Raw genomic sequence first — 24,720 nt, 5'->3', positions numbered from 1 at the left:
TTCCTGAGCCAGCTTAGCTGGCTCAGGAATTCTGGGAGTTGAAGTCCATGAGTCATAAAAGAGCCGAGGTTGCCTACCCCTGGTCTAAAAGGAGAGCACTCAATTAACTCACTTTGGGAGAAGAAAAGCACATACCTCCTTCCAGTTTGCTATCTATGTAATGCAATAATTATACTTTCCGCACGAAACTCTCCTATAGTTTTCCACAGGATAAATTAGGAAACGGAAGAGAAACTTCTCCACCTCTCAAACTTATTCTGCCAATCTCATCAGGCAGATGATGGACGCCTATCACTCCGTGTCCCAACTAAACTGTGGAGGTGACTTAGGACCCCCTTTCGCATAACAGGCATGACTTCGGACCCTATCCGTGCTCTCCACCTTTTACAGCTGCCCAATGGCAAACGAGAAGGCGGGACATCCGGAGCCGGTTGCTAAGACAAGCACGTTTCTTTCCTTAACAACGGCCAAGAGGCTGGCTTTGGGGGGCTCGGGGTCGAGGTGACGCAGGTGAGATGTACCACCGAGTGTTCGTTCGGGGCTCCCGGCGTGGACGGAGCTGCTTCTCGCTTCCTCCTTGGACCGGGTGGCGCTCACCGGCCCCACGCCTTTCCTCTGGCGGGTCTGGTCCCCCAGATAGTGCCGTCCGTCCCTGCCTTTAGCCGGGTCTTAGCGTACTCCTTTCTCCCGAGCCGGCTGGGTGGGACTGTCCCACATTCCAACCCGTGTATGATCCGGGCGAGGCGAAGCATCTGAGCGGGGGGCTCAGGAAGATGAAGCGGCTCGCCTGGGCTAAAGGAAGGCAGCCGAATCATTGTTTCAGCCGGCTGCGCTTCTTCCTCGCCGCTCCTTTCGGAGGTGCGTGGGAGGAAATTCGGATTTTCACTTAAGGTAGAGACGTCCCTTCGGTTAGGTGTGAATCTGAAGCGGGCTGGTACTCCAGGAGCCTTGGTGGAGCAGTGGGCTAATGCAGCGTTTCCCAACCTTAGGAACTTGAAGATGCGTGGACTTCAACTCCCAGAATTCCCCAGCCAGCTATGCTGGCTGGGGAATTCTGGGAGTTGAAGTCCACGCATCTTCAAGTTCCTACGGTTGGGAAACACTGGGCTAATGCCTCCTTAAGTAACACCAGCTGCCTGCAATTAGTGCAGGTTCGCATCCCCCCAGGCTCAAGGTTGACTCAGCCTTCCATCCTTCCCAGGTAGGTAAAATGAGGACCCAGATTGTTGGGGGCAATTAAGCTGACTTTGTAATAATGCCGCTTGGGTGTGTGTGTGTGAAAGCCCTAATAAGCAGGCATATACATAGAATGAAGGCTACTGCTAAGCTTGTAAGCCGCCCTGAGTCTTCGGAGAAGGGCGGGATAGAAAAAGGAATTAAAAAATGAATAAAATTTACTCTCCCGCCGGCCTTGAATCGCGGGGGAAGCAGCGTGATAACTTCGGAGCATGTGCAGAGTGTGTTTGCCGACGAAATGAGCAGCTGGAGCTAGCCCTTGCAATAGATAAGAGAGCTTTCTGGGTCTGGAAATGTACTTTTTAAATGAATAAAACAGCAGGCTTTGTTACTTGAGCTGATAAGGAACTATTCTCCTTAGCAATGAAGTGGACAACAGAATCTTATTTTTTTTTCTTAATACTTGACAAATCATTCTAAATTAAAAGTGATCCAAAATCAGTGACCCGAATGGATCTTTTGATTGTGCCTCAATAAGACAATTGACTGATTCTGATTCTGTGTGATAGTCAGATCAAAAATTACTGTGAGATGTATTTGCACAATATCTAAATACACAAATGAGCCAAAACTAACCTTTGGCTATGGGTTTCAAAATAGCTGAATGGTTGGAAGTTATTAACACATAGTATAGTTTTTGCTACAATTGGTACCTGGTGAAACCACGTTTCACTAATTTTATGTGAAACCACAGTGGGATAATTTACTTGGAGGCAACGCAGTTTTAATGTCTCAAGATTATTGAAATAGTTGGTTTACAGAATAATTCAAAAACAAGGTAGTAAGAAAGGAATGATACAATGATGCAAGGCAGTATCTTTTATACAAAAATATGGCAGCAAAGTTTTAGTTACAATATTTAAAAGATCATTATTTAAATGTCCTCAAAAAGACTAACAGATAAGCAAGCTAAGCCCCTAATACCTCCAAAATCACTTTTCCTATAAAACACATAAAAAATCTTAACATTAGCATAATTTTTGTTAGTGATGAAGATTATTTGCCTAAGATTCCAGCATTTGGATAGCAAAACAATATTTCCTTCCGGTCTTTGAGGTCTCTTAAATTTTATTTTCCAAGAAGGCAAAATTATTGTAAGCATTTTTGTATTTTCATTTTACTGCTCATTGTTTAGTAGTTGCTTCTTACAATTTGCAATGAAAGATCAGAAATTTTTCAAATGTATGGTATGCCAAATGTACTGAGTATGTATGTTACCTGTAAACAGCATACTAAATGATAGTGTGTGGTATTTTTAGAAGGAATGCAGCACATTGACATCCTTCTAATATCATCCTGTATTGTGCCCAGATGGTTGATTAATTCTTATTTATCCACATCTTCCATTTTTTTTATGACGCTACAGAATAATGTCTTGATTTGGAAATTCATTATTTGAAACTAGCTTACCTGAAATATATTTATTTATGTCTCCTCTAGACCAGTGCCTCTTACTCTAAAGATAGCTGATTCATAGTCTCCAGAAAGATATATTTTTTCCTCCTTATAATACACAGACCTAAAAATACATGTGAATACACAAGATTAGCTAATTGATTAGCTGTTAATTCCACTGGAGAAAAAAAGAGCTAGTTCCTTATCTGAAAGAGTAAAAAAAAATCTATACAAGACTTGCTACTTCTGAAACTCTGGCTCCCAATATGGAATTTAAACAAATTGTAATACTTGAGTCAAATAAACAGGGATCATCACAGTCACCATAATTCAATTTTTTTTATTATTGTTGCTATTTGAAGCCTGTCTATTTTAATAATATTAGCAAGAATAAAAAAAATCTGTAGACAAATGTCACTGTCATATAAATGACTGTTTATTTTTATTCTCTTAAAAGGATTTGACTGTATTATATCCTAACTATTATGCTATATTATTTTTTCCTTTATTTTTCTATATAGCATAAGGTATTTTTCCAAAACTGACCTGAATTCACATTGCTAGCCTACACGTGACTGGTTTCCTTCAAAATATTCTGCCCCCACTTGAAGTCACAGTGGACAGATAATGGCAGATACCGGGGAGGGGAAAAAAGAAGAAGCAGATTATAAGAGACTTCACAGCTTCCCACTGATTAGGGTAAGAATACAAGTGAAGAGAGATGATATATGTCAAATCAGAAGATATTGAAATTTAATGCCATTTTTATATCTTAAATTTGTCACAAAATCTAAACAGAAGAGTGAGGGGAAGGATGGAGAGAACTAGTTGCCATAGTGACTGAAGCGTTATTAGTTTATCTGCGAAAATAATAATAATAAATCCGATTACCCAAGGTATACAGAGCACCCTTGATCAAAATGTGCATTCCTGTCCCTCAGAGCTTAGTAAGCATCTTCTTTCAAGGCTGTTTTGTATGGTATCATACCATGTTTTTATAATGTATCTATCATACCATGTTTTTTATAGCATATGAGCTGTGGTTAAAATACAGTAGTGTAGGCTAATTCTGCTGACTGTCAGCAGTTTGGCAGTTTGATTCCATCCTTCTTAGGTCAGTAAAATGAGGATGCAGATTGTTGGGGGGGCAATAGGCTGACTGTAAAACTGCTTAGATCAGACATGTCAAACTCGCGACGTCACGTGACATCGCGCAACATATCGGGACAGTTTTGCCATTGGCGGCAATGGGGTGGGCCTGGCTTCCGAATGATGTGTCCAGCCCACGGGCCGACATTTTGACACCTCTGGCTTAGAGAGAGCTGTGAAGCACTATGAAGTGGTTTAAGTCTAAATACTGTTGCTGTTGCTATCTGTGTTGAAGAAATGTTTGCTATGGGCCCAAGCAAGCTGATACTGCTTTGTTTGTGTTACATAATGCTTGTGAAGTTTTCTAATCAAGGAGATTCTACTCTCCCAAGTTTAAATGATGAAATGTGGATCACTCTAAATCTAGCCTAAGAGCTTCATTCCAGGGCCTTTGTTGTTGTTGTTAGTTGCGAAGTCATGTCCGACCCATCGCGTCCCCATGGACAACGTTCCTCCAGGCCTTCCTGTCCTCTACCATCTTCTGGAGTCCATTTAAGCTCACGCCTACTGCTTCAGTGACTTCATCCAGCCACCTCATTCTCTGTCATCCCCTCCTTCTATTGCCCTCAATCTTTCCCAGCATTAGGCTCTTCTCCAGTGAGTCCTTTCTTCTCATTAGTTGGCCAAAGTATTTGAGTTTCAACTTCAGGATCTGGCCTTCTAAAGAGCAGTCAGGGTTGATCTCCTCTAGGACTGACTGGTTTGATCGCCTTGCAGTCCAAGGGACTTGCAGGAGTCTTCTCCAGCACCATAGTTCAAAGGCCGCAATTTCTTGGCACTCAGCTTTTCTTATGGTCCAACTTTCACAGCCATACATTGCAACTGGGAAGACCATAGCCTTGACTATACGTACTTTTGTTGGCAGGGTAGTGGTAGTAGTCCAGGGCCTTAGGTAAGGTCAAAAATCAGGCTTAAGATTTTGTATGCACAGAGATGGAAAAATTTGGTAGTAACTATAATGGAGGAATGGTTGGTGAAAATGAGCAGCATGGTGAAATGGCTAGATTGACTTGTTTGATTAGAGTGAAGACGATATCTACATTTATTTGGTGATTAGAAACCTCTTACAGACTTTTTGCATTAAAGACAAAAATGAATGTTCACTTCTGCAGGCCCTGTCTTAGCACAAATGGCTGCAGGAGAGAGGCTGTGGTAGTTTCTTCATTAACCATGACAAAGTGGCATGTGTGAAGCTTTTCCCCTTTGTGAGTATATTGCGTAGAAAAGGATTACTGGGGAGAAAGTCTGTAGCCTGGCATTCTCGGTGGTTAATTGTCTGTAATGAGTAAAGACAAACAAATGGAAGAGATTTGAATCCTTCCATTCTTCATGTCTTGGCATCGGATTATGATTTAATGTTATGCAGTAACCAGTCCTGGCTTAAAACTGACAGAGATCCTCTATGCTTGTAATTTTTTCCCAGCACTCAGACATGCCGGAAGAAATGCGAGTCGAGGCCATGGAATTATGTGTCACTGCATGTGAGAAATATGCCACCAACAATGAGGTACTGACACTAAAACCTCTTTATTTGGTGAGACACCAGATATGCTTCCATTATTTTTTAACCACCTCTTTCTAAAAGGAAAGGTAATAGAAGAATAAATCTATATTCTTATAGATTCTGGTGTCATAAATATAAATATGAAAAACCAGTAATTATAGCTTGTATAAATGCCCTCTTTACTCCTGCCTTTGATGCTAAATCCCTTTCTATACCTAAATGATAATAGAGCATTTTCCCCCAGCGTGATTGATGTCTTTATGCTTAAAACCTAGCATTGCATGATAAGATTACTGTAAACTATGGTAAATTTTTTTTGGAGCTCAACAAGCAGTGTTGTGTGCTCTTAGGCCTTTATTTATCTATAGTTCCTATTTCTAATCTCCCTCAGTGATAGACAAGCTGTGTTCCTAACCCATGTCACTCAGATGACATTGACTCCTGCGGTCACTGATCTAGCACAAATGGCTGCAGGAAAGAAGCTGCGATAGTTTCTTCAGTAACCAGGACAAAGTGGTACATGTGAGGCTTTCCCCCTGCAGACATTTGTGCAAGGAGATGCCATTTAAGTGTAGCACCACCCCTGTAGGGACCTCTTTAAGTCTGGGCTCTCCCGCCCTCCCCTCCAACTGCCCACCAGCCCAAAGAGGTCTCTCATGTTGGTGCCTCTGCCTAACAGGGCACGTAACACAGTGGTATTCAGTCACGATTGGCAGCCACGCACATGGGGCGGTGATGGTCTCTCTCTCGACGGCGACTCACTTTGGGATGATGGTGATTGATCTCAGGCAATAAGAACTTACAGGGAAGATGGTAGTCAATCTCTAATGACAACAACTTGCCCAGAACAATGTTAATCAGCCTCTGGTGAGAGCAACTTGCCTAAAACAATGGTACCCAGTCTCTGGTGGCAGCAACTTGCCTAAAACAATGGTGATCAGTCTCTGGTGACAGCAACTTGCCTAAAACAATGGCAGCAACTTGCCCAGGACAATGTTAATCCATCTTTGATGGCAACAACTTGCCTAGAACGATGGCAACCAATCTCTGGTGCTGGCAGAGGCCTCTTTTGTCAGCTCTCCTCACCCCTCTCTGACCTCATTCCATGTAATCCCTTTTTATCTCCCCCAGCTGATCCTATAAAGAAAAAAAACCCTTACCTCCCACTAAAAGACGTATGTCATACTCTTCCCCAACTCTCCCTCTGCCTAACTCTCCCTGCTTCAAGCAAAAAGCTCCAACCAGCCACTCTCCTCTGCCTGGCCTGCTTCAAGCAAACAACTCCAACCAGCCACTCCAACAGCTCCAGCAACTACTCTCACTCTCTCTATCCCTCCCCCTTTCATCTGGCTTGCCTGCAACAAAGCAAAAAAAGAAAATGTGAAAACCCCAGCTTCTTATTCTCTCTGATCAGCTGGCTCAGAAGGGCAAGCTCCACCAAGCCTTCCCTCTTCCTCCCTTCTATCGGGTTCCTCCTCCTTTTTCTTCCCTCCTCCAACCCATGTCCTGCCGCCAGACCTATGGCAGCTGCCTCATCTTCCTGCCTAATCGGCAGGGCTCCTGCAAAGCCTTTCAGCTGGCCCCATTCTCACCCCAACTCCGCTACATAAGCAAGGTCAGGAAAAAAGTGGGAGTTTGTGTTCCTAATATTTCAACTAATGGAGCTAGCAGGATAAAGACCCTTTGTTACTTTGTTTCTGGCAATAAGTACAGATAGCCCTCGGCCACAATTGGGACCAGGATTTCTCTTGCTAAGCAGGGTGAATGTTAAGTCAGTCATGCCCAGTTTTACCTTTTTTTGCCACAGTTGTTAATTGAATCACTGCAGCTGTTAAGTGAATCCTGTGTTCATTAAGTGAATCCAGCTTCCCCCACCCTCGTTGACTTTGCTTATCAGAAGCAGACCGGGAAGGTGTCAAATGATGATCACACGTCACCAGGATGCTGCAGTTATCATAAATACATGGCAGTTAACAAGCACATGAATTTTAATGATGTGACCATCATGGGGACACTGCAGTAGTGGTGGCATTTTTTCAGTGCCATTTTAACTTTGAATGAATGGTTGTAAGTCAAGGACTACCTGTATGCTAATTTACTATCAACCATTTTGTGATCAGTGATCAGATGTTGACACATTTACCTACAGCATATCTTTGTGCATTCCTCAATATATATATATATTTTCGTCGAAACGTTGCTCTTATACCTTCAATTCTACGTGGGGAAAAACCCGAATGACCAAAGATCTACACACACACACACACACACATATATAATCTAAATAGTTAACATTTGACACATATCTCCCTTTGCAGAAGCTAACAGAGCGAGAGAGATCCTGTGGCTCAAGAGGTAAAAACACTGCCTAATGTGCAATCAGCCCAGGTTCGAATCTCAGAAGGGTATGGCTGACTGATGAAAACTAATAAGTTAGAAATGCATTTCAGTCTCCCTTAATTCTTTGTTAGTAATTTACACACACACACACACATATATTATATATATATATATATATATATATATATATATATATATATATATATATATATATATATATATATATATATATATATATATATATATGTTTTTTGTACGCCAAGACCTACATATACACACACACACACACACACACACACACACACATATCCTTCTCTGATCAGAGAAGGATATGTGGCTTTCACGGCAACAGTACAGATATGGCTTATTGCCTTTTTCTGGAATGTTTTTGGGATTCCTTCATTTAAATTACAGTCCTGTACCTCCTGGAGATATTAAACAGGCCCTAGCCTGCTTAGCTGTGCAGCCTAACATTGCATTGCCCAAATGTTGCTACATGCTGGAAAAGTCTGCACTTTTTGTTCTAGTAATGTTTTTTTTGTGAGATGAAAAGTATATTCCATTTAGTAACGTTACTTTTTTCTTTTGGTTTCTGTTCCCTTCCCTGTCAAACCTTTCCTTCAGAGCGCTGCCAAGATGATCAAAGAGACAATGGACAAGAAATTTGGATCTTCCTGGCATGTAGTGATTGGGGAAGGGTTTGGCTTCGAAATCACCCACGAAGTGAAGAATTTGCTGTACATGTTCTTTGGAGGCAGTCTAGCAGTTTGTGTTTGGAAGTGCTCCTGACACATTTTTCACTATTGAAGCTCACTGCAAGCAGGATGCTTTTTTCCAGACTTTTAATTGGTTTTTGTACAATTTAAAGGGCAGCTTTATTTTTAATAACAAATATTGGGCTTTTTCTTATTTATATGCAAGTTTTATGAGATATATTTAGTGTGTTATCTGTAAATCTGTTTGAGCTACCTAATCCAGCTCATAAGTGTTTTGATTCTGATTTTACCAATGTGTCTTCTTGCTTAGAGGTGGGATTGTGCAAGAGCGATTGGGTTTATGAAGCCATACATTGGAGGTGGGTGAGAATTTTAACCCAAGTTTGCTGCTAATTCTCCTTGCTACCCTTCCCACTTTCTGAGAGCAGACCCGAAAAGCAGCTTTCTTTCTGTCTGGATGAAAGCTGCATGGTTGGAGAAACCTAAGCCAGCGGATGGTTGCTAAAATGATTTGCCTCGCCACCTCACTACACCTAAAGAGCACTGATATAATTTGTGGAGCATATGGTGCAGAAATAGAGAATATTTTGCCTAGCATGGGGATGGGGTGGGAGTATCATACCAATAGGTTCAGAAACTGGTGATGGAAAGAACGGACCTGACCTGCCAGTTTCTTATACTTCTAAGTACAATTGTACTTCCATTTTGTATGCTGATGCCATCACAGAGGTGTTTGATTAACGGATTGATCCTAATTGTATTTTCTATATCCCTTGTTAGAATTTGGAATGGAAAGGGGATTTACTTTTTACAATAAAACTTTTTTAAAATGCACGCCTGATAGATTCTCCTAGAATTTTGTGTGTGCCCATGAATGGTGAGGGACCGATATGTACCTGCTTTCCAGTAGGATTTAAAGATCCTACTGACAACATGACTGAATTCAGTGTTGTCCTTTGATTAATGCTTAGGCCACCCTGTCTTGGCTCACCTCCAGCCTTCTTCTTGGGACAACAATTTGCTAGAACTGAGCCATGTGCAGGATCGTATTTCTTAATCGCCCTCTAGACTTGGTGGGCAATCCCAAGACATGTCTTGCTTAGCATGTCCCAAAGGTGTGCTGTGCACTCATGAACTTCAATCTCTAGTTAGCCTTAATGTCAGGTTGCATCATCCCATAAAATGGTGGTTAACTGCTACAGAATTATTCCACTGAAATTAACAGGACAAATGATTTATCCCTTCAGAAAAAAACATGCATACTTTTCCTTCTCTTGCCCTTACCGTAGTATCTGGCCAGCAAACTAGATACCACAGTGTAACAAAACTACGTCCCAGCACCAAGTTTTGAACACAGCTGAATTGGGACCACTATGCAATGGTGTCCCTATGGCCAAATCCTACCAGTTCAGAATACCACAATAATGGTATTAAAACATATCAAGTAGTTCAAACTAACCCAAATAGCTGCATTTCTCCCTTCCCCCTTTATCCAATTTCTGACACAACCCATCCATCAGAGTTATCAAAGCAGCCTTATTATTGTATCATGGTCTGATTAAAATGAGCCCAGATAATCAACATCTTTCAAATAAAACCATCTCCTCCCCCCCCCCGCCAAAAATATATAATGTATGAAAGTAGAATAATTGTTGTTAGCTGCAAAGTCGTGTCCAACCCATTGCGACCCCATGGACAACATTCCTCTAGGCAGAATAATTAGAGAGGTTTATTATTCATTTTAGAAAATTACACAGCTGCCCATTTTAAACAAACAACTCTGGGCAGTGGAAAAATATGCAAAAGCAACATTTAATAAAAAGTGTTGTAAAGCTATACAGAATACATGATCCAAGCTGGGTTGGTCACCAGGACCATAAGTCTTCCAAGCTTTCCAACTCCTGCTGGAGCCCATCCTCAGGGAACTTCCCTCTCACCAGAATGTGTGCTTTAGGCTATTCTATGCATAGCATTTATGTGTTGCCTGGTTGTATGTGGCATTTTAGCTGTTGATTGGAATGTTGATGGCTGGTTATTAACTTGTTGATTTCGTTTCCTTGTGCTGCCAAGTCCTCATCTCCCAAGTACTTGATAAGCTGGTGGTAAATCAGCACCCCTGTTGACTGACAAGGGATCCATTTCCCAGGCTATTTTTATACCTGCTCAGCCAACACCCACAAAATCCAATGTATGTCCTTGTTCATTGCAATGTGAGGCTGCCAGTGAGTTTGGATCTCATCTGACCACTTGCTTGTGTTCTTGCAATGTAATGGCTAACTTCCTCCCCGTCTGTCCTACAGAGAGGGACAACCCACATGGGGGATCTGGTAGGTTACATAGGAAGTATCACCCACCTCCAAATGATCTTTGCAATGCATAATCTATCCTCATATGGTAGCCTCTGGGCAGTGTGCAATGCCCACTTGCAGATCTCAGAAGTTGCTTTCTACTGCTTGTGGAATGTTTTTGATGTATGGCAGGGTGTGCCATATAGTTGGTCTTGTGCCTTCTTCTTTTCTCTCCCCTGTGTTGTTGCACAGGAATCTTGTAATTAATGCTGTAGGTACCCATTTATCATACAGAAAGAATACAGTTAAAATCATATTGCAACTAAAGGCTCCTCAAAAGGCTCCATATAACAAATCTATGGTAGTCCACAGTAGTTATAGTGTATACCTTTTTTTAATGAAAATTATCAGCACTTTTGATCAGTGACGTCATCAAAGTAAACAAACCCACGTGGTGTTGATTATGTCAGCAGATCATGGCCCTATGCGAAAGTAACCGCCCTATTTTCAGATAAGGCCAGCGGAAGTGACCTGTTGGCCTAAGCCCATCAGGATAAGCAAGAGTAACCCTAGCAACCCTATTTTCAGATAAGACGTCTTGAACCTAACCCCATCAATAAGTCAAGGCAGTCGACCCTCTGGGCACATGATTAGCTTAACCCTAGACTAATTCTATCGACATTCAAAACAAACAGAATAAGCTCAATAAAGTAAATAATTAACAGAGGCCTGTGCTTTTGGGAAACAAGCCCTATTTTGGGGAGCTGTGAAATAATAATAATAATAAAAATGCTTTTTATTTCTAATCATTCTAGCCTAATGATGCTTTTAATTTTTGTGGAGTTTTAAAAATAAGCACCTCAAAAGCAGGGAAAAAAGGAGGCCCTAAAAGGAGGCCAGGGCTTGCATTTAACCCCCTTTTTTTCTAAAAGGTATTTATTTCTAGGTGGTTTTAAAATCATTTTCTCGAATGCAGGGTGGGAGGAAAAAACCATTTAAAACCCGCAGCTGGTTTTTACCTTTGTAAAAATCTAAAGTCACATATTTTGTCAACTGAGCCCTCAAATTCACATGTACATGTAACCGTACAAAGCACGACCTTAATAAAATTTATTCTGCACCCCCTACAGCAAAAAGACAAGGACTATTAACAGGAATTAAAATGCTCACAAGGAGCAACCAGCCAGGTGGGAAGTAGACTTGTTCGGGCATGTTAGGGCTGCGGATCCAGGCATGCGTGTTTGTGCCTGATAGCAAAAAAGGGGGTTAGGCCTTGTTCGGGACATGCCTGGGCATGTCATACCCCGTGATTCTGGACAGGCGCAAGACTCAAGGACGTGTCATAGCATGCGTGGGGGAGATTGTACAGGCAGGTCTGAACAGCTAGCGATTTAATTCCATCAGTCTTTTAAAGATGGCAAACACTGATGGAGATTTGTTTGATGTAAATTTGAAAAGGACCTGAGCTATATGGCTTCATTGAAGACAACAAACTTATAAAGCCTTGTTGTTGCAGATTCTGCAAAACATCAAATGGTAAGTAAATATAAAAATTAAGAAAACAGTATTTTGATTAGTTGAAACAGCTAGACTAATTCTACCTTATTTCCCGTTTTAGAAACAGTGGAATCTCAAAATGTTAGCATGCCTCAGATTCTGAAAGCATGTATCATTAAAATATTACACCATTGTTTAATGGGGTGTCTACAATCAGATGAAGACCATGCGGATGGTACCAGTGAAACGGAGCTTATTAGCAGCTTATGCTTTAGACTTTCTATGCCTCATGTTCTCTGGGTCATCATCAGTATTTCTGACAAAGTGAATAACTTATATTTCACCAGGGATTCCCTTGGTGAGTTCAAGAAATTCATACATCATATAGCGCTTATGAAAAACCCACTGTCATTTATGTCAAAGATTGAAGCCGAATTGCCATTGTCTCTGAAGAGGTTCATATGTCAGAATGTAACAGAAATTGATTACAAGAAACTGGTAACGCTATGAAATTTATAATAAAATGTGCTTTACAAATCACATGAAAGATGTATTGTTTTTTCTTTTGGTGGCCCTGTTTAACCTTGTTAGGTGTTAAACACAGAGATACAATTTAATCAAAGCTCATGTGATATTATCCAATCAGGTTTTCCTGATGAGGGTGGGGGGGCAGTTTTGCAAAAGGTGAGAAGAACTCACTAACTCTGATGGGATTAATTTGTGACATCAACAGCCTGTCCCTTACTGGGACAGTCATGTCTGCTGGCTTATGTCATAGCCATACCTTCAGAGCCATTTGATCTGCTAAGAAGAACCTTTTCAGAATGAATCCTACTAATGTAAGTAGTTTATGCCTAATTTTTGAAACACTTAGATGCAAAATGGAGTTTGTAACATTCTTGTCTGCTTGCTTGTTTTCTTTCACTAGAATGAATTGACAGACTCAGAATGTTTGAGGGTATATGAAGGTATTTGTCTTTCATACTTTCATACATTTAGATTCTTATAAACATTTCTGCAGCAATTCTGAATGTTGGGTTTTTTTTCTTTTCCTTCAGAATGGGAGGACGACCAGCCATTTGTGGATTTCACAATTCCAACAGAGTGCCAAGGAGTCCGAGGTGATAGCCAAAAGCCTTCCACAAGCTACACAGCACGAATGCTGTTAGGAGGTATAATAACTAGCATTTTACCCAACTACAAAACCATTAGTATTATTTTTTAGAAACTAAAGGGAGGAGGGGTGGTATTATGTTATTAGGAATGTTGGTGGTAGCCTTTTGTTTGTTTCACCAGAGCCGGCCTGCAAAAAAGCAAAAATGCATGGAGGTGAACTTCCCGCATCCCCAGCAGGCAGCGATAGTTGTGAATCTATGCCTGTATCTCAACCAGAAGAGGAGATATGTCATTCCATTCCCCCGCTACAAGCCCCTAACTCTGCAAACTCTCAGAATATGAACGATGTTTATCTGGATATGGTGCAAGCATGGGAGAAGCCTATCTGAAATTTCAGGGCTGTGGAACACTATCATGGATATAGATTTGCTAATCTTGACCGAATCCAGTCTTTTGTAGATGCTATAGAGGCTATCCATAATGTGGTACAGACTCTTTTTGAATAATGTTGCCAGGGACATAGGTCCAAACTTTCGTTCAACTTCGGTTTGATGCAGAGGGGCTAAATCATCCTCTCTTTTCTCTTAGGAGGCATGTGAATGATTTAAATGCTGATGATTTTCTGACCAGTGTTGAAAATCTGCTTCAAAGCAAGGCAGAGATATTGTGTGTGTGTGTGTGGGGGGGGGGGTAATTTACTATTAGTGGTTACTATTGTGAAGAACAGGGAGGGGGGTGGGCTTAGGAAGTTAAACACTGTACTGCTCAGCAGAGTGCTAAAGAAAAAAAGACAACACCTAGTAGATTTCAATGTGGAAGGTGAATTTCCGTGTTTTGCCAGCTGTTTGCTCTATCTGATTGGTGTGGATGATAGAAATCAAGAAATTATTACCAGGGCAAGGGAACTTCATAGCAGGCTGGGTGTTTCCACAGAAAACAGGATTGACTTTTCTCAGATACACCTCTTTGAAGATGATTTAAGGGTCACTATAAAGATCTTGTTTTATATGCAGGGTGGGTGGAGGTTTTTTGTCACAGGTAGCCCACAGCAAGAAAAAATAGTGTTTATATTGTTACACGAAAAGCATTACTATGGCATCAAAAATATCAAGGGCTTCCTAGGTGAACGCTATTTCTGTAAATTCTGCCACACACCCTACCACCACAAATTTAGTCACGGCTGTCAATATATCTGCAGAGCATGCCTCAAGCAAGAATGTCAGGAGGTGGAGTCAGAGAAGACGCACTGCTGTAGATGCAAAGTGTTTTGCCGGTCTAAGGTGTGTCTTGAAAGACACACACAACTCGCTAGGGAGGGGAAGGTTGACTGTAAGAATAAAGCATATTGTGAAACGTGTGGGATTTATGTCTTTACCCCCCACAAAAAGTGCAAGGAAATCAAGTGCAGACAGTGCTCTGAGAAGGTTGAAAGCTTGGATGGACATTTATGCTTTCTAAAACCGTTGGTCCGACCGTGAATTGGCGAAAGATACATCATTTATGATTTTGAATGCTGTCAAGAGACAGGAACCCATATACCTAATTATGTCTACGCCAGGGATATGTTGAAGGAGTGGTATGATAAAGATGTTGTGAGTTGGGATTGTTATGGTGTTAGATGCCTGGAAGAGTTTGTAAAGGAGTTTATAAATCTTAATTTTAAAGGATGTACTTTTATCGCTCACAACTCCAAAGGTTATGACGGGTACCTAGTACTGAGGCAGCTGATCCGTGAAAAGGTTAAGGTTGAACTTATAAGTCAGGGGGGGAAACTGCTGTGTATTACCCTTCCGGATTATAAGATTCGGTTTATTGATAGTCTTTCATTTTTACCCCTTAAATTAAGCAAATTACCCAAAGCTATGGGGTTTCAAGGCAGCAAAGGGTATTTCCCCCACTTGTTCAATACAATGGCCAATCAAGACTACATGGGACCACTCCCTGAAGCCAAGTATTATAGCCCTGAAACCATGATGCCCGGGGAGAGAGAAGAATTCATGAAATGGCACGCTGCTAATACAGGTACTGTGTTTAAACTAAAGAAGGCTCTGGCTTACTATTGCAGACAAGATGTAGATATATTAAGGCCTGTATTCGATTTAGGGAACAGGTGATGGAAATGACTGAGCTTGAGTTTCTCAAGAGGGGTGGGGGGGATATTGTTGAGGAGATAGATATTCGAAGCATTGACCCCTTCCCAATATATCACATTGGCATCTGTCTGCATGGCACAGTACCGGTTCATGTATTTGAAGAGTGATACCATTGCGTTAGCACCTTTGGACAGTTATCACAAGACACAGAAAAGGTATTCATCTCCAGCGATTCAGTGGTTGATGCATATAGAGTGCACTGAGAATCTCAGTATTCAGCATGCTCTGAAGGGGGGTGAAAAGCAAGTAGGCAAATATTTTTTGGATGGTTTTGCTGTTATAAATGGAACTCCCACAGCTTTTGAATTTTACGGTTGTTTTTTTCATGGGGGCCCTGTCTGCTACTCTGAAAAAGACTTCAACTAATTACTTGATTCAACATATGGTAGCCTGCACAACCGTACTAGGATTAAAGAAGAGGACCTCAGGAGCTGGGGTTATGCTGTGTGCTGCATTTGGGAACACGAACGGAGGGTCTTGGTGGAGGCTGACACCTCTTTGAAGCAGTTCCTAGTTGAGAATAAGCTCCCAAAACTCCTTTGAATCCTCAAGATGCTTTTTTTTGGTGGCAGAACAAATGCCACATGCCTGTACTACAAACCAAAACCTGGTGAACAAATCTTATACTACGATTTCACCAGTTTGTACCCTTTTGTGAATAAGACATCGGCCATCCACAAATCATCTACCAAAACTTTGGGAACATAAAGCAATATTTTGGGTTAGCCAAAGTCAAAGTGTACCTGCCAAGGAATCTCTATTTCCCTGTCCTGCCCCACAAATCAGGGGGCAAATTAATGTTTAGTTTGTGCACAACCTGCACAGAAAAACTGCAAACCACCCCCTGTAAACACAGTGATGAGGAAAGAGCTCTGACTGGGACATGGTGTACTGTTGAATTGAATGTAGCTTTAGAAAGATTACAGAATTGTTGAAATCTATGCGATCTGGCATTTTGAAAGATCAAATGGGCTATTTTCAGGTTATATGAACACACACCTCAGACAGAAACAGGAAGCCAGTGGTTACCCTGACTGGTGCAAAACAGAACAGGATAAAGAGCAATATATTCAGGATTATGAAAAGATGGAAGGTGTCCACTTACGACGTGACCATATTGAAGTAAATCCTGCTAAAAGGCAGATTGGGAAAACTCATCTTAAACTCGCTGTTGTGCAAGTTTGGGCAGAGCACCAATCACCTGACCACATCCATGTTAACATATCCTGAGGAACTATTCAAATATCTTTTTGTAACCCATTACGTTTCCTCATGCAGGTTTGTGGATACGGAGACAGCCGTTGTGACGTGGAAAACAGCCAAGAAACACCCCACCAAAACCACATGCACTAATGTATTCATTGCCAGCTTTACAACAGCTTATGCGTGGCTGGAATTATACAGGCTACTAGATGGGCTGGGCAATAAATGCCTGTACCATGACACCGATTCAGTCATTTTTATAAGTAGAGAGGGGGTGTGGACACCTCCTTTGGGTGATTATTTAGATCAACTGACAAGTGAGATTCCGCCAAACACTATGATAAAAGAGTTTGTTGCGCCCGGTCCCAAAACATATGCTTATGCTTTGTCCAACGGTGAAGCGGTGCTAAAGGTGAAGGGAATCACACTAAACTGCGGTAATAGCAATAAGGTTAATTTTGACAGCTTGAAAGATTTGGTAGATGATTATTGTCTGGTGCAGAGAAGAAAAAAAGATCAGGGTAGAACAGTTGGGGATTGTTAGTTAAGAAATAGTGGACCCTAGAAACGAGAGTCCTCCGTAAAACTCTAAAAGTAGTGTATAATAAAAGATTATTAAAGAGTGAAGATTACTGTATGGTGAAGTACACCCCTTCTCCTGTATTATAAGCGGTCCATCCAATTCTGGCAAATCTTTTTTTATCAAACAAATGTTAGAACATGGCGATGTCGCGTTGTCTCAATTGCCTCAAAATACTGTATGGTTTTATAGCTGTTGGCAACCTCTGTACAAAGAACTGCTTAATAAATTCCCTTATATTAAGTTTATGGAGGGGCTTCTGTCTTCTTTTGAAGATGATTTGTTTCCGCCAAATCAAATTACTCTAACCGTGATAGATGATCTCATGGCGTCAGCCAGTGAGAGCGACCAAATAGAGAAGGCTTTTACACAGTACGTTCATCACAGAAACCTGAGCATTATTCTCATACTACAAAACCTGTTTTTTCAAGGTAAGAAAATGAGAACAATAGCTCTGAATTCCAAATATTTGGTTTTATTCAGCAACCCCTGTGATCAGATGCAAATTGTCACACTGGCCTCCTAGAAATAAATACCTTTTAGAAAAAAAGGGGGTTAAATGCAAGTCCTGGCCGCCTTTTAGGGCCTCCTTTTTTCCCTGCTTTTGAGGCGCTGATTTTTAAAACTCCACAAAATTAAAAGCATCATTAGGCTAGAATGATTAGAAATAAAAAGCATTTATTATTATTATTTCCGCTCGCCTTATCTGAAAATAGGGCGGTTACTTCCACATAGGGCCATGATCTGCTGACGTAATCAACACCACGTGGATTTACTTTGATGACGTCACTGATCAAAAGTGCTGATAATTTTCATTAAAAAAAGGTATACACTATAACTACTGTCCACTAAGGTTCTATCCCTACCATCTCAGGAAAGAGCCAGATTTTCCAAGGGAAAGATGTTCCACAGTTAACTTAAATCTTAAGTTAACAGGATATTTTCAACAAAAGTCTTATAATCAACTTCTTATTAAACAAAGAAGAGAAACAGTTTTCATAGGTGCAATTTCTCCCAGACCAATTTTATCAGACAAAAGGGGAAAGGGTGAAGGAAACAGATGAACTATTTTAACATCTATATTTCCGAAATCTACAAGATGAAAAAACAAAACAGGACAAGCAAATTGCCCATTTACCCATATGATCTGCCCCAACAATGGATCCAAGTCAATTTTATCTATGAAGAAAATCCAGTATTTTTTCTCACAGCTCCAGGGCACAAGGCCAATACTCAGGAAAATTCATGGTCAAATATCAGTTTGAAGCCAGATCTCTCCAGGCTAAATCAGACATCAAAGAAAAATCTTCGGTGAAGTCAGCCACAAGTCACTTTACCAATAGTTTTTCCTTTCTGTGAAAAATTGGGGAAAAATAGGTTATTCATGGTGCCAACAAGTACATGCTACATCTGAAGTAAACATGGAAGACTTATAACCCTTCGTTGTTGCCCAATGTAGGTACCTTACACACTAGAACCAAGCTTAGAATAGAGGGAAAGCCATCCAAAACCCAGAAACCAAACATGAAGCGATAAACAATTATTTCTGTTCCTTGAGTTTTCCATGTCCTAAGTCCTTCCCATCCATGATCTAATTTTGACAGTTAAAAATGATGTCTTCAGGCGAGAGCCATTCATTGTCTTAGTTCTGGCAGAGAATGTATGCTATGGGTCCCATCAGCTAGATATTTACACTTGGTTTGTCCCAAGAGGTGGACCTTTTCTGTGATTCCCACCTTACGGAACTTTTTGCCACACCAGCCCCCCTGACACCACTGGATGACATCGCCAGGGCTCGCGTTGCCTTGGAAGAGTGAGGAAACTTCTCAGGGACGACTCACACCCGGGACAGTATCTCTTTACTCTCCTACCATCGGGTAGGAGATATAGGAGTATAGCCAGCCGTACCAACAGGCTGAAGAACAGCTTTTATCCATGGGCTGTTAGGCTTTTTGTGAATTTTATGCAGAATTGACTTGGGAGGCCGGTGTGTGTGTGTGTAGTTGGTTCACATGGTGTAGTAAGATGGTTTGTTGTCACTGTGTGTTGGGGGGGTGGGAGCACAAAGGGAGGCTCAGCTAATCTCAATGTACACATATTGACAATAAAGGTTCATTTCATTTCAAAGTGAGGTTAACTCCATCCCTGTTAATGTTCTGGAAGTGCCACCAGACCTGCTTATATCCTCAGGCCTGGGGATCGCGAGGAACCAGTAACACTCTAAAATGGTTCCATCATTGTGGTTTATATTCATTTTTCCCTGTGCCTGTGGTAACAGAATAACAGAGTTGGAAGAGACATTGGAGGTTATCCAGTCCAACCCCCTGCTCAGGCAGGAAACCCTATACCATTTCAGACAAATGGTTGTCCAGTCTCTTCTTAAAAACCTCCAGTGTTGGAACATCCACAACTTCTGGAGGAAAGTCATTCCACTTATTAATTGTTCTGTGAGGAAATTTCTCCTTAGTTCTAGGTAGCTTCTCTCCTTAATTAGTTTCCATTTGTTGTTTCTTGTCCTGTTGCTTTGGTGAATAGCAGACCCTCTCCACCTCTTCTTTGTAGCAATCCTTTTGGTATTGAAACGCTATCATGTTACCCCAGTCCTTTTCATTAAACTAGACCAGGGGTAGGCAACCTCGGCTCATTTATGACTCATGGACTTCAACTCCCAGAATTCCTGAGTCAGCTGACTCAGGAATTCTGGGAGTGGAAGTCCATGAGTCATAAAAGAGCCGAGGTTGCCTACCCCTGAACTAGATAACCAATTCCTTCAGCAGTTCATGTTTTAGCCTCCAGCCCCCTAATTATCTTTATTGCTCTTCTCTACCCTCTTTTCTAGTCTCAACATTTTTTTACATTGTGGTGACCAACATCTTTTTTTTATATTGTAGTTTGTATATTTTGATGACTTCTACATTTTTAATGTTTTTTCTATATTGTTTTACAATTGTTTGCTAGTGAGAGTCACTTTTTATGAAATGGACAGTTGTATAAATTTCACAAATAAATCAAATCAAGGTTTAAGATGTGTAATACCAGCTAGTTAGCATACTTTAAACTTATTTTGTCAAGGGAACAGGTAATTTTTATTATTAGAACCACACCCCATCTTTATTTTGTACAATTTATTACTGCAGAAATAATGCTCCTGATTCCTTTTTTCCCTATAACACCCAGTCTGTGAGGTGGGTTCAGCTAAGAGAGAATGACTGCCCTAGCTGACCCAATTCAGCTTCCCAATTTCTACCTTAGTGATTTTAACCAATACACCACACTGGCTCTTAAGAGAGGTGCATAGTACTCAGGAATCTTTCGACTCTAGCAGAATATAAATAAGGGAAATATACTTTTCAGATAAAATTCTACTAATGATACTGATGAAATATCCAGGTAAATGGTTGAAAAGAAGAAAAAAAAATAACCTGCCAGGAAAAGGTTAATTGGCATTGCAAAAAACAAAAACCACCTATGAAACTAACTACTTTAAAATTCCAAACTCAGTTTACGATGTGTAATAAAATGCTACAGTCGTTCCTCATAACAGCACTGGTCATTCTTGAATAATATTGTCTTCTAGCATAACACATACTTAGTAAGGATCGTCTTTGTTTCTCCCGACAGGATCCAGAGAAAAGTTTCATTCTCACCTCTGGGTTTAAGAAAGAATTTACTTTACCTCTCTGTACTGGCCACTTAAAGCACAAACAGCCTTAAGTGGGCAAAGCTAAAAGAGGGAGATGAATTCCACACATAGTCCATCTCTAATTATGACTGGTAACTCTGCAAGTGATAATTTTTCTGAAATGTTGTGGCAATGGATAAATGGTAGTTTTTTTTTTCAAATCTGACATTGTGGGGATTTTTAAAAGCATGCTTTCCAGATATAGTTTGAGATCTAGTGGAGGAAAAGAACACATTCACCACCTTCTAGATCGAAAGTCAACAAAAGAATCAGAAAATCTACAAGGAAATAAATAGAAGAGTTGGAAAGGGACCTTGGGAGGTCTTCTAGTCTAATCCCCTGCTTAAGCAGGAGCCATTCCAGACATGTGGTTGCCCAGTCTCTTCTTAAAAGCCTCCAGTGATGGAGCACCCACAACTTCTGAAGGCAAAGTGAAGCCATTTTCTTACTACGGATTTAAGTAAAGTCTAGAATCTTTTGGTGAATCCAAAATAAGACAAGCCAATGGATGGGTTTATCAACAGAGTTTAACCCAAATAGCTACTTTGGCAGTGGAGAAATTGGATGCATCACAGAAAAGCAAAGGTCTCTGGGGTGGCTGATAGCCAGAATGTGACCAAGAGGTTGATTAAGTATATAAACTAAATTAAAGGTAAAGGTTCCCCAGCACATGCGTGCTAGTCTCTAGGGGCCGGTGCTCATCTCCATTTCAAAGCCTTGTCCGAGGACGTCTCTTTGGTCATGTGGCTGGCATAACTAGACGCCAAAGGCGCACAGAACGCTGTTACCTTCCCACCGTAATGGTCCCTATTTTTCTACTTGCATTTTTACGTGCTTTCAAACTGCTAAGTTGGCAGAAGCTGGGACGAGTAACAGGCGCTCACTCTGCTACGCGGCACTCGGGATTCGACCCTCCAAACTGCCAACCTTCTGATCAACAAGCTCAGCGTCCTAACCCACTGAGCCACTGTGTCCCTATATAAACTAAATTAAAAGAGGTAATCTATCCACATGATAAAGAATGAAATAAAACTTACCACTATTTTCTAACAGAAGGAACAGCTATTGCTTCAGCCATTACATTCATCTCATCCAGCGGCAGAACTGCAAAAGGCCAACCATTTCATTACAGGCCATTTGTGTAAGCAGACAAGCTATTCCTTGGGTCTGTGCCTGGAACAGAATGACAAAAGACCAATTAATGTGGATGTGAAGAGCTCAAAGCAGCCAATTAATATAGTCACAGACCTTCACCAGGCCTATTTGAACCTTTTTGTTTTCCTCTGGTGTGTTATCCGTGGTGGTAACAAAGAGCAAGTTGAGATAGAATAAATTTTGTCACCTTAACCTCGTTTCCTGGGTAATTTAGTTAACAACTCTTAATCAATAGTACATAAAATCGCAATTTTTTTTACATAGAAATACAACAGAGGTTGAGACTAACGAAGGAAAATGGTACCCTTCCCGCCTGCCGCTGCCAATCCAGTAACAAGGTCCGGGATTTGACCTTATCATATCCCGCCAAGGCCAAAACGTGTTTCTCACGACAGGATCCGAAGGCGGACACCCAACCCCGCCCCAGGTTTCAGTGAGAGAGCGATCTACCCCCCTGTGTTGGCCATCCTGAAGCACAGATCGCTTCGGAGGCGCGAAATTTAAGGGGCGAAGGAAAGACGCGGGAGTTTCAACCCCCTACCCTACCCTACCCTGCGCGGTGATCATGCGCTTCACGGGCAAGGCCCCCGCGCCCCCTTCGCTGCTGTGTTTTCGGCAGAAGGGCCGGGCTTTCATTCCCTTCGCCCGCCATCTTCCAGTCTCCCGCTGTGGACTGACGCATCCAACGAAGGAGCCTCAACCACAGGCGGACCGAAAAAAGAACGCAGGAAGCGCCCGCCGGGTTTATATATAGCCCAAGAAAGACGATCCCGCGAGACTGGCTGGGAAGGGGGCGCAAGGGCGGGGCGAGAGGAAAGCAAATAAATAAATAAATAAAATAAAATAAGCAAAAAAAAGTGGATGGGGGGGGGAAGGACGTGGAAAACACCCATTTCGGATTTGCCGCGGAAATGGCTGCGATAGATGATAGATAGATAGATAGATAGATAGATAGATAGATAGATAGATAGATAGATAGATAGATAGATAGATAGATAGATAGATAGATAGATAGATAGATAGATAGATAGATAGATAGATAGATAGATAGATAGATAGATAGATAGATAGATTTGTTGTTATTGTTGTTAGTTGCGAAGTCGTGTCCGACCCATCGCGACCCCATGGACAACATTCCTCCAGGCCTTCCTGTCTTCTACCATCTTCTGGAGTCCATTTAAGCTCACGCCTACTGCTTCAGTGACTCCATCCAGCCACCTCATTCTCTGTCGTCCCCTTCTTCTCTTGCCCTCAACCTTTCCCAGCATTAGGCTCTTCTCTAGTGAGTCCTTCCTTCTCATTAGGTGGTCAAAGGATTTGAGTTTTAAGATAGATAGATAGATAGATAGATAGATAGATAGATAGATAGATAGATAGATAGATAGATAGATAGATAGATAGATAGATAGATAGATTTGTTGTTATTGTTGTTAGTTGCGAAGTCGTGTCCAACCCATCGCGACCCCATGGACAACATTCCTCCAGGCCTTCCTGTCCTCTACCATCTTCTGGAGTCCATTTAAGCTCACGCCTACTGCTTCAGTGACTCCATCCAGCCACCTCATTCTCTGTCGTCCCCTTCTTCTCTTGCCCTCAATCTTTCCCAGCATGAGGCTCTTCTCCAGTGAGTCCTTCCTCCTCATTAGGTGGCCAAAGGATTTGAGTTTTAAGATAGATAGATGATAGATAGATAGATAGATAGATAGATAGATAGATAGATAGATAGATAGATGATAGATAGATAGATAGATAGATAGATAGATTTGTTGTTATTGTTGTTAGTTGCGAAGTCGTGTCCGACCCATCGCGACCCCATGGACAACATTCCTCCAGGCCTTCCTGTCCTCTATCATCTTCTGGAGTTCGTTTAAGCTCACGCCTACTGCTTCAGTGACTCCATCCAGCCACCTCATTCTCTGTCGTCCCCTTCTTCTCTTGCCCTCAATCTTTCCCAGCATTAGGCTCTTCTCCAGTGAGTCCTTCCTTCTCATTAGGTGGCCAAAGGATTTGAGTTTTTAGATAGATAGATAGATAGATAGATAGATAGATAGATAGATAGATAGATAGATAGATAGATGTAGTCCTCAACTTACAACAGTACATTTAGTGACCATTCGAAGTTACAGTGGCACTGAAAAATGTGACATGACTGTTTTTCACAGTTCCGACCTTTGCTGCATTCCCCATGGACATGTGATCAAAATTCAGATGCTTAGCGACTGGTTCACATTTATGATCATCGCTCAGCCCCAAGGGCATGTGATCCCCTTTTGCGACCTCACAAGCAAAGTCAATGGGGAAGCGAGGTTCATTTAACAACTGGGTTACTAACTTATCACTTAACAACTGTGGCAAGAAATATTGTAAAATGGGGCCAAACTCACTTAACAACAGAAATTTTTGCCAATATATATATATATATATATATATATATATATATATATATATATATATATATATATATATATATATATATATATATATATATATATATATATATATATATATATATATATATATATATATATATATATATATATATATATATATATATATATATATATATATATATATATATATATATATATATAAGCAAGCGCGCAAATATTCTTCAGGTCCAGTTTTTCTTTTGAGGAGGGATGGGTGTAATTTACTTAAAAAAATAATCTTTGAACTGTTTTGCTCCAGGAAGGAAGGGAAAAACTC

General features: G+C 41.1%; 2 protein-coding genes across 3 annotated transcripts in view; one reads left to right on the top strand and one right to left on the bottom strand.

Moving 5' to 3' along the window:
- The first annotated feature begins 475 nt into the window (after positions 1 to 475).
- On the top strand, positions 476 to 9,174 carry DNAL4 (dynein axonemal light chain 4). Of its 2 annotated transcripts, none has more exons than XM_081327652.1 (4): positions 476 to 510; positions 3,153 to 3,330; positions 5,204 to 5,287; positions 8,249 to 9,174. In XM_081327652.1, exons 2-4 carry the CDS (start codon positions 3,259 to 3,261, stop codon positions 8,411 to 8,413), a joined length of 321 nt encoding a protein of 106 aa, XP_081183778.1. In that variant the 5' UTR covers positions 476 to 510; positions 3,153 to 3,258; the 3' UTR covers positions 8,414 to 9,174. The 2 variants fall into 2 exon arrangements, with proteins under 2 accessions (XP_081183778.1, XP_081183779.1); XM_081327653.1 differs by lacking the exon at positions 476 to 510 and adding an exon at positions 772 to 891.
- Positions 9,175 to 10,051: 877 nt separating this feature from the next.
- AP1M1 (adaptor related protein complex 1 subunit mu 1) overlaps positions 10,052 to 24,720 on the bottom strand; it is a 28,031-nt gene continuing 13,362 nt past the window's right edge. The window contains exons 13-15 of the mRNA XM_081315183.1: positions 21,897 to 22,032; positions 18,316 to 18,530; positions 10,052 to 10,897 (exon numbers count right to left, since the gene is read on the bottom strand). The gene's annotated coding sequence lies outside the window, so the exon portion shown is untranslated. The remainder of the gene's footprint in view (positions 10,898 to 18,315; positions 18,531 to 21,896; positions 22,033 to 24,720) is intronic.

Source organism: Vipera berus (assembly GCF_964194415.1).
Source record: "Vipera berus genome assembly, chromosome: 1".
In the NCBI taxonomy this organism is placed as follows: Eukaryota; Metazoa; Chordata; class Lepidosauria; order Squamata; family Viperidae; genus Vipera; species Vipera berus.
The sequence above is the reverse complement of the archived record's forward strand: the minus strand, read 5'-3'. Positions and strand labels throughout refer to the sequence as shown.

Excerpts from the sequence above, each read along its gene's own strand:
- DNAL4 (XM_081327652.1), top strand. The coding sequence starts at position 3,259 with ATGGCAGATACCGGGGAGGGGAAAAAAGAAGAAGCAGATTATAAGAGA. Across the intron at positions 3,331-5,203 it reads ACAGCTTCCCACTGATTAGG|CACTCAGACATGCCGGAAGA; the intron begins GTAAGAATACAA and ends ATTTTTTCCCAG. Across the intron at positions 5,288-8,248 it reads AATATGCCACCAACAATGAG|AGCGCTGCCAAGATGATCAA; the intron begins GTACTGACACTA and ends CCTTTCCTTCAG.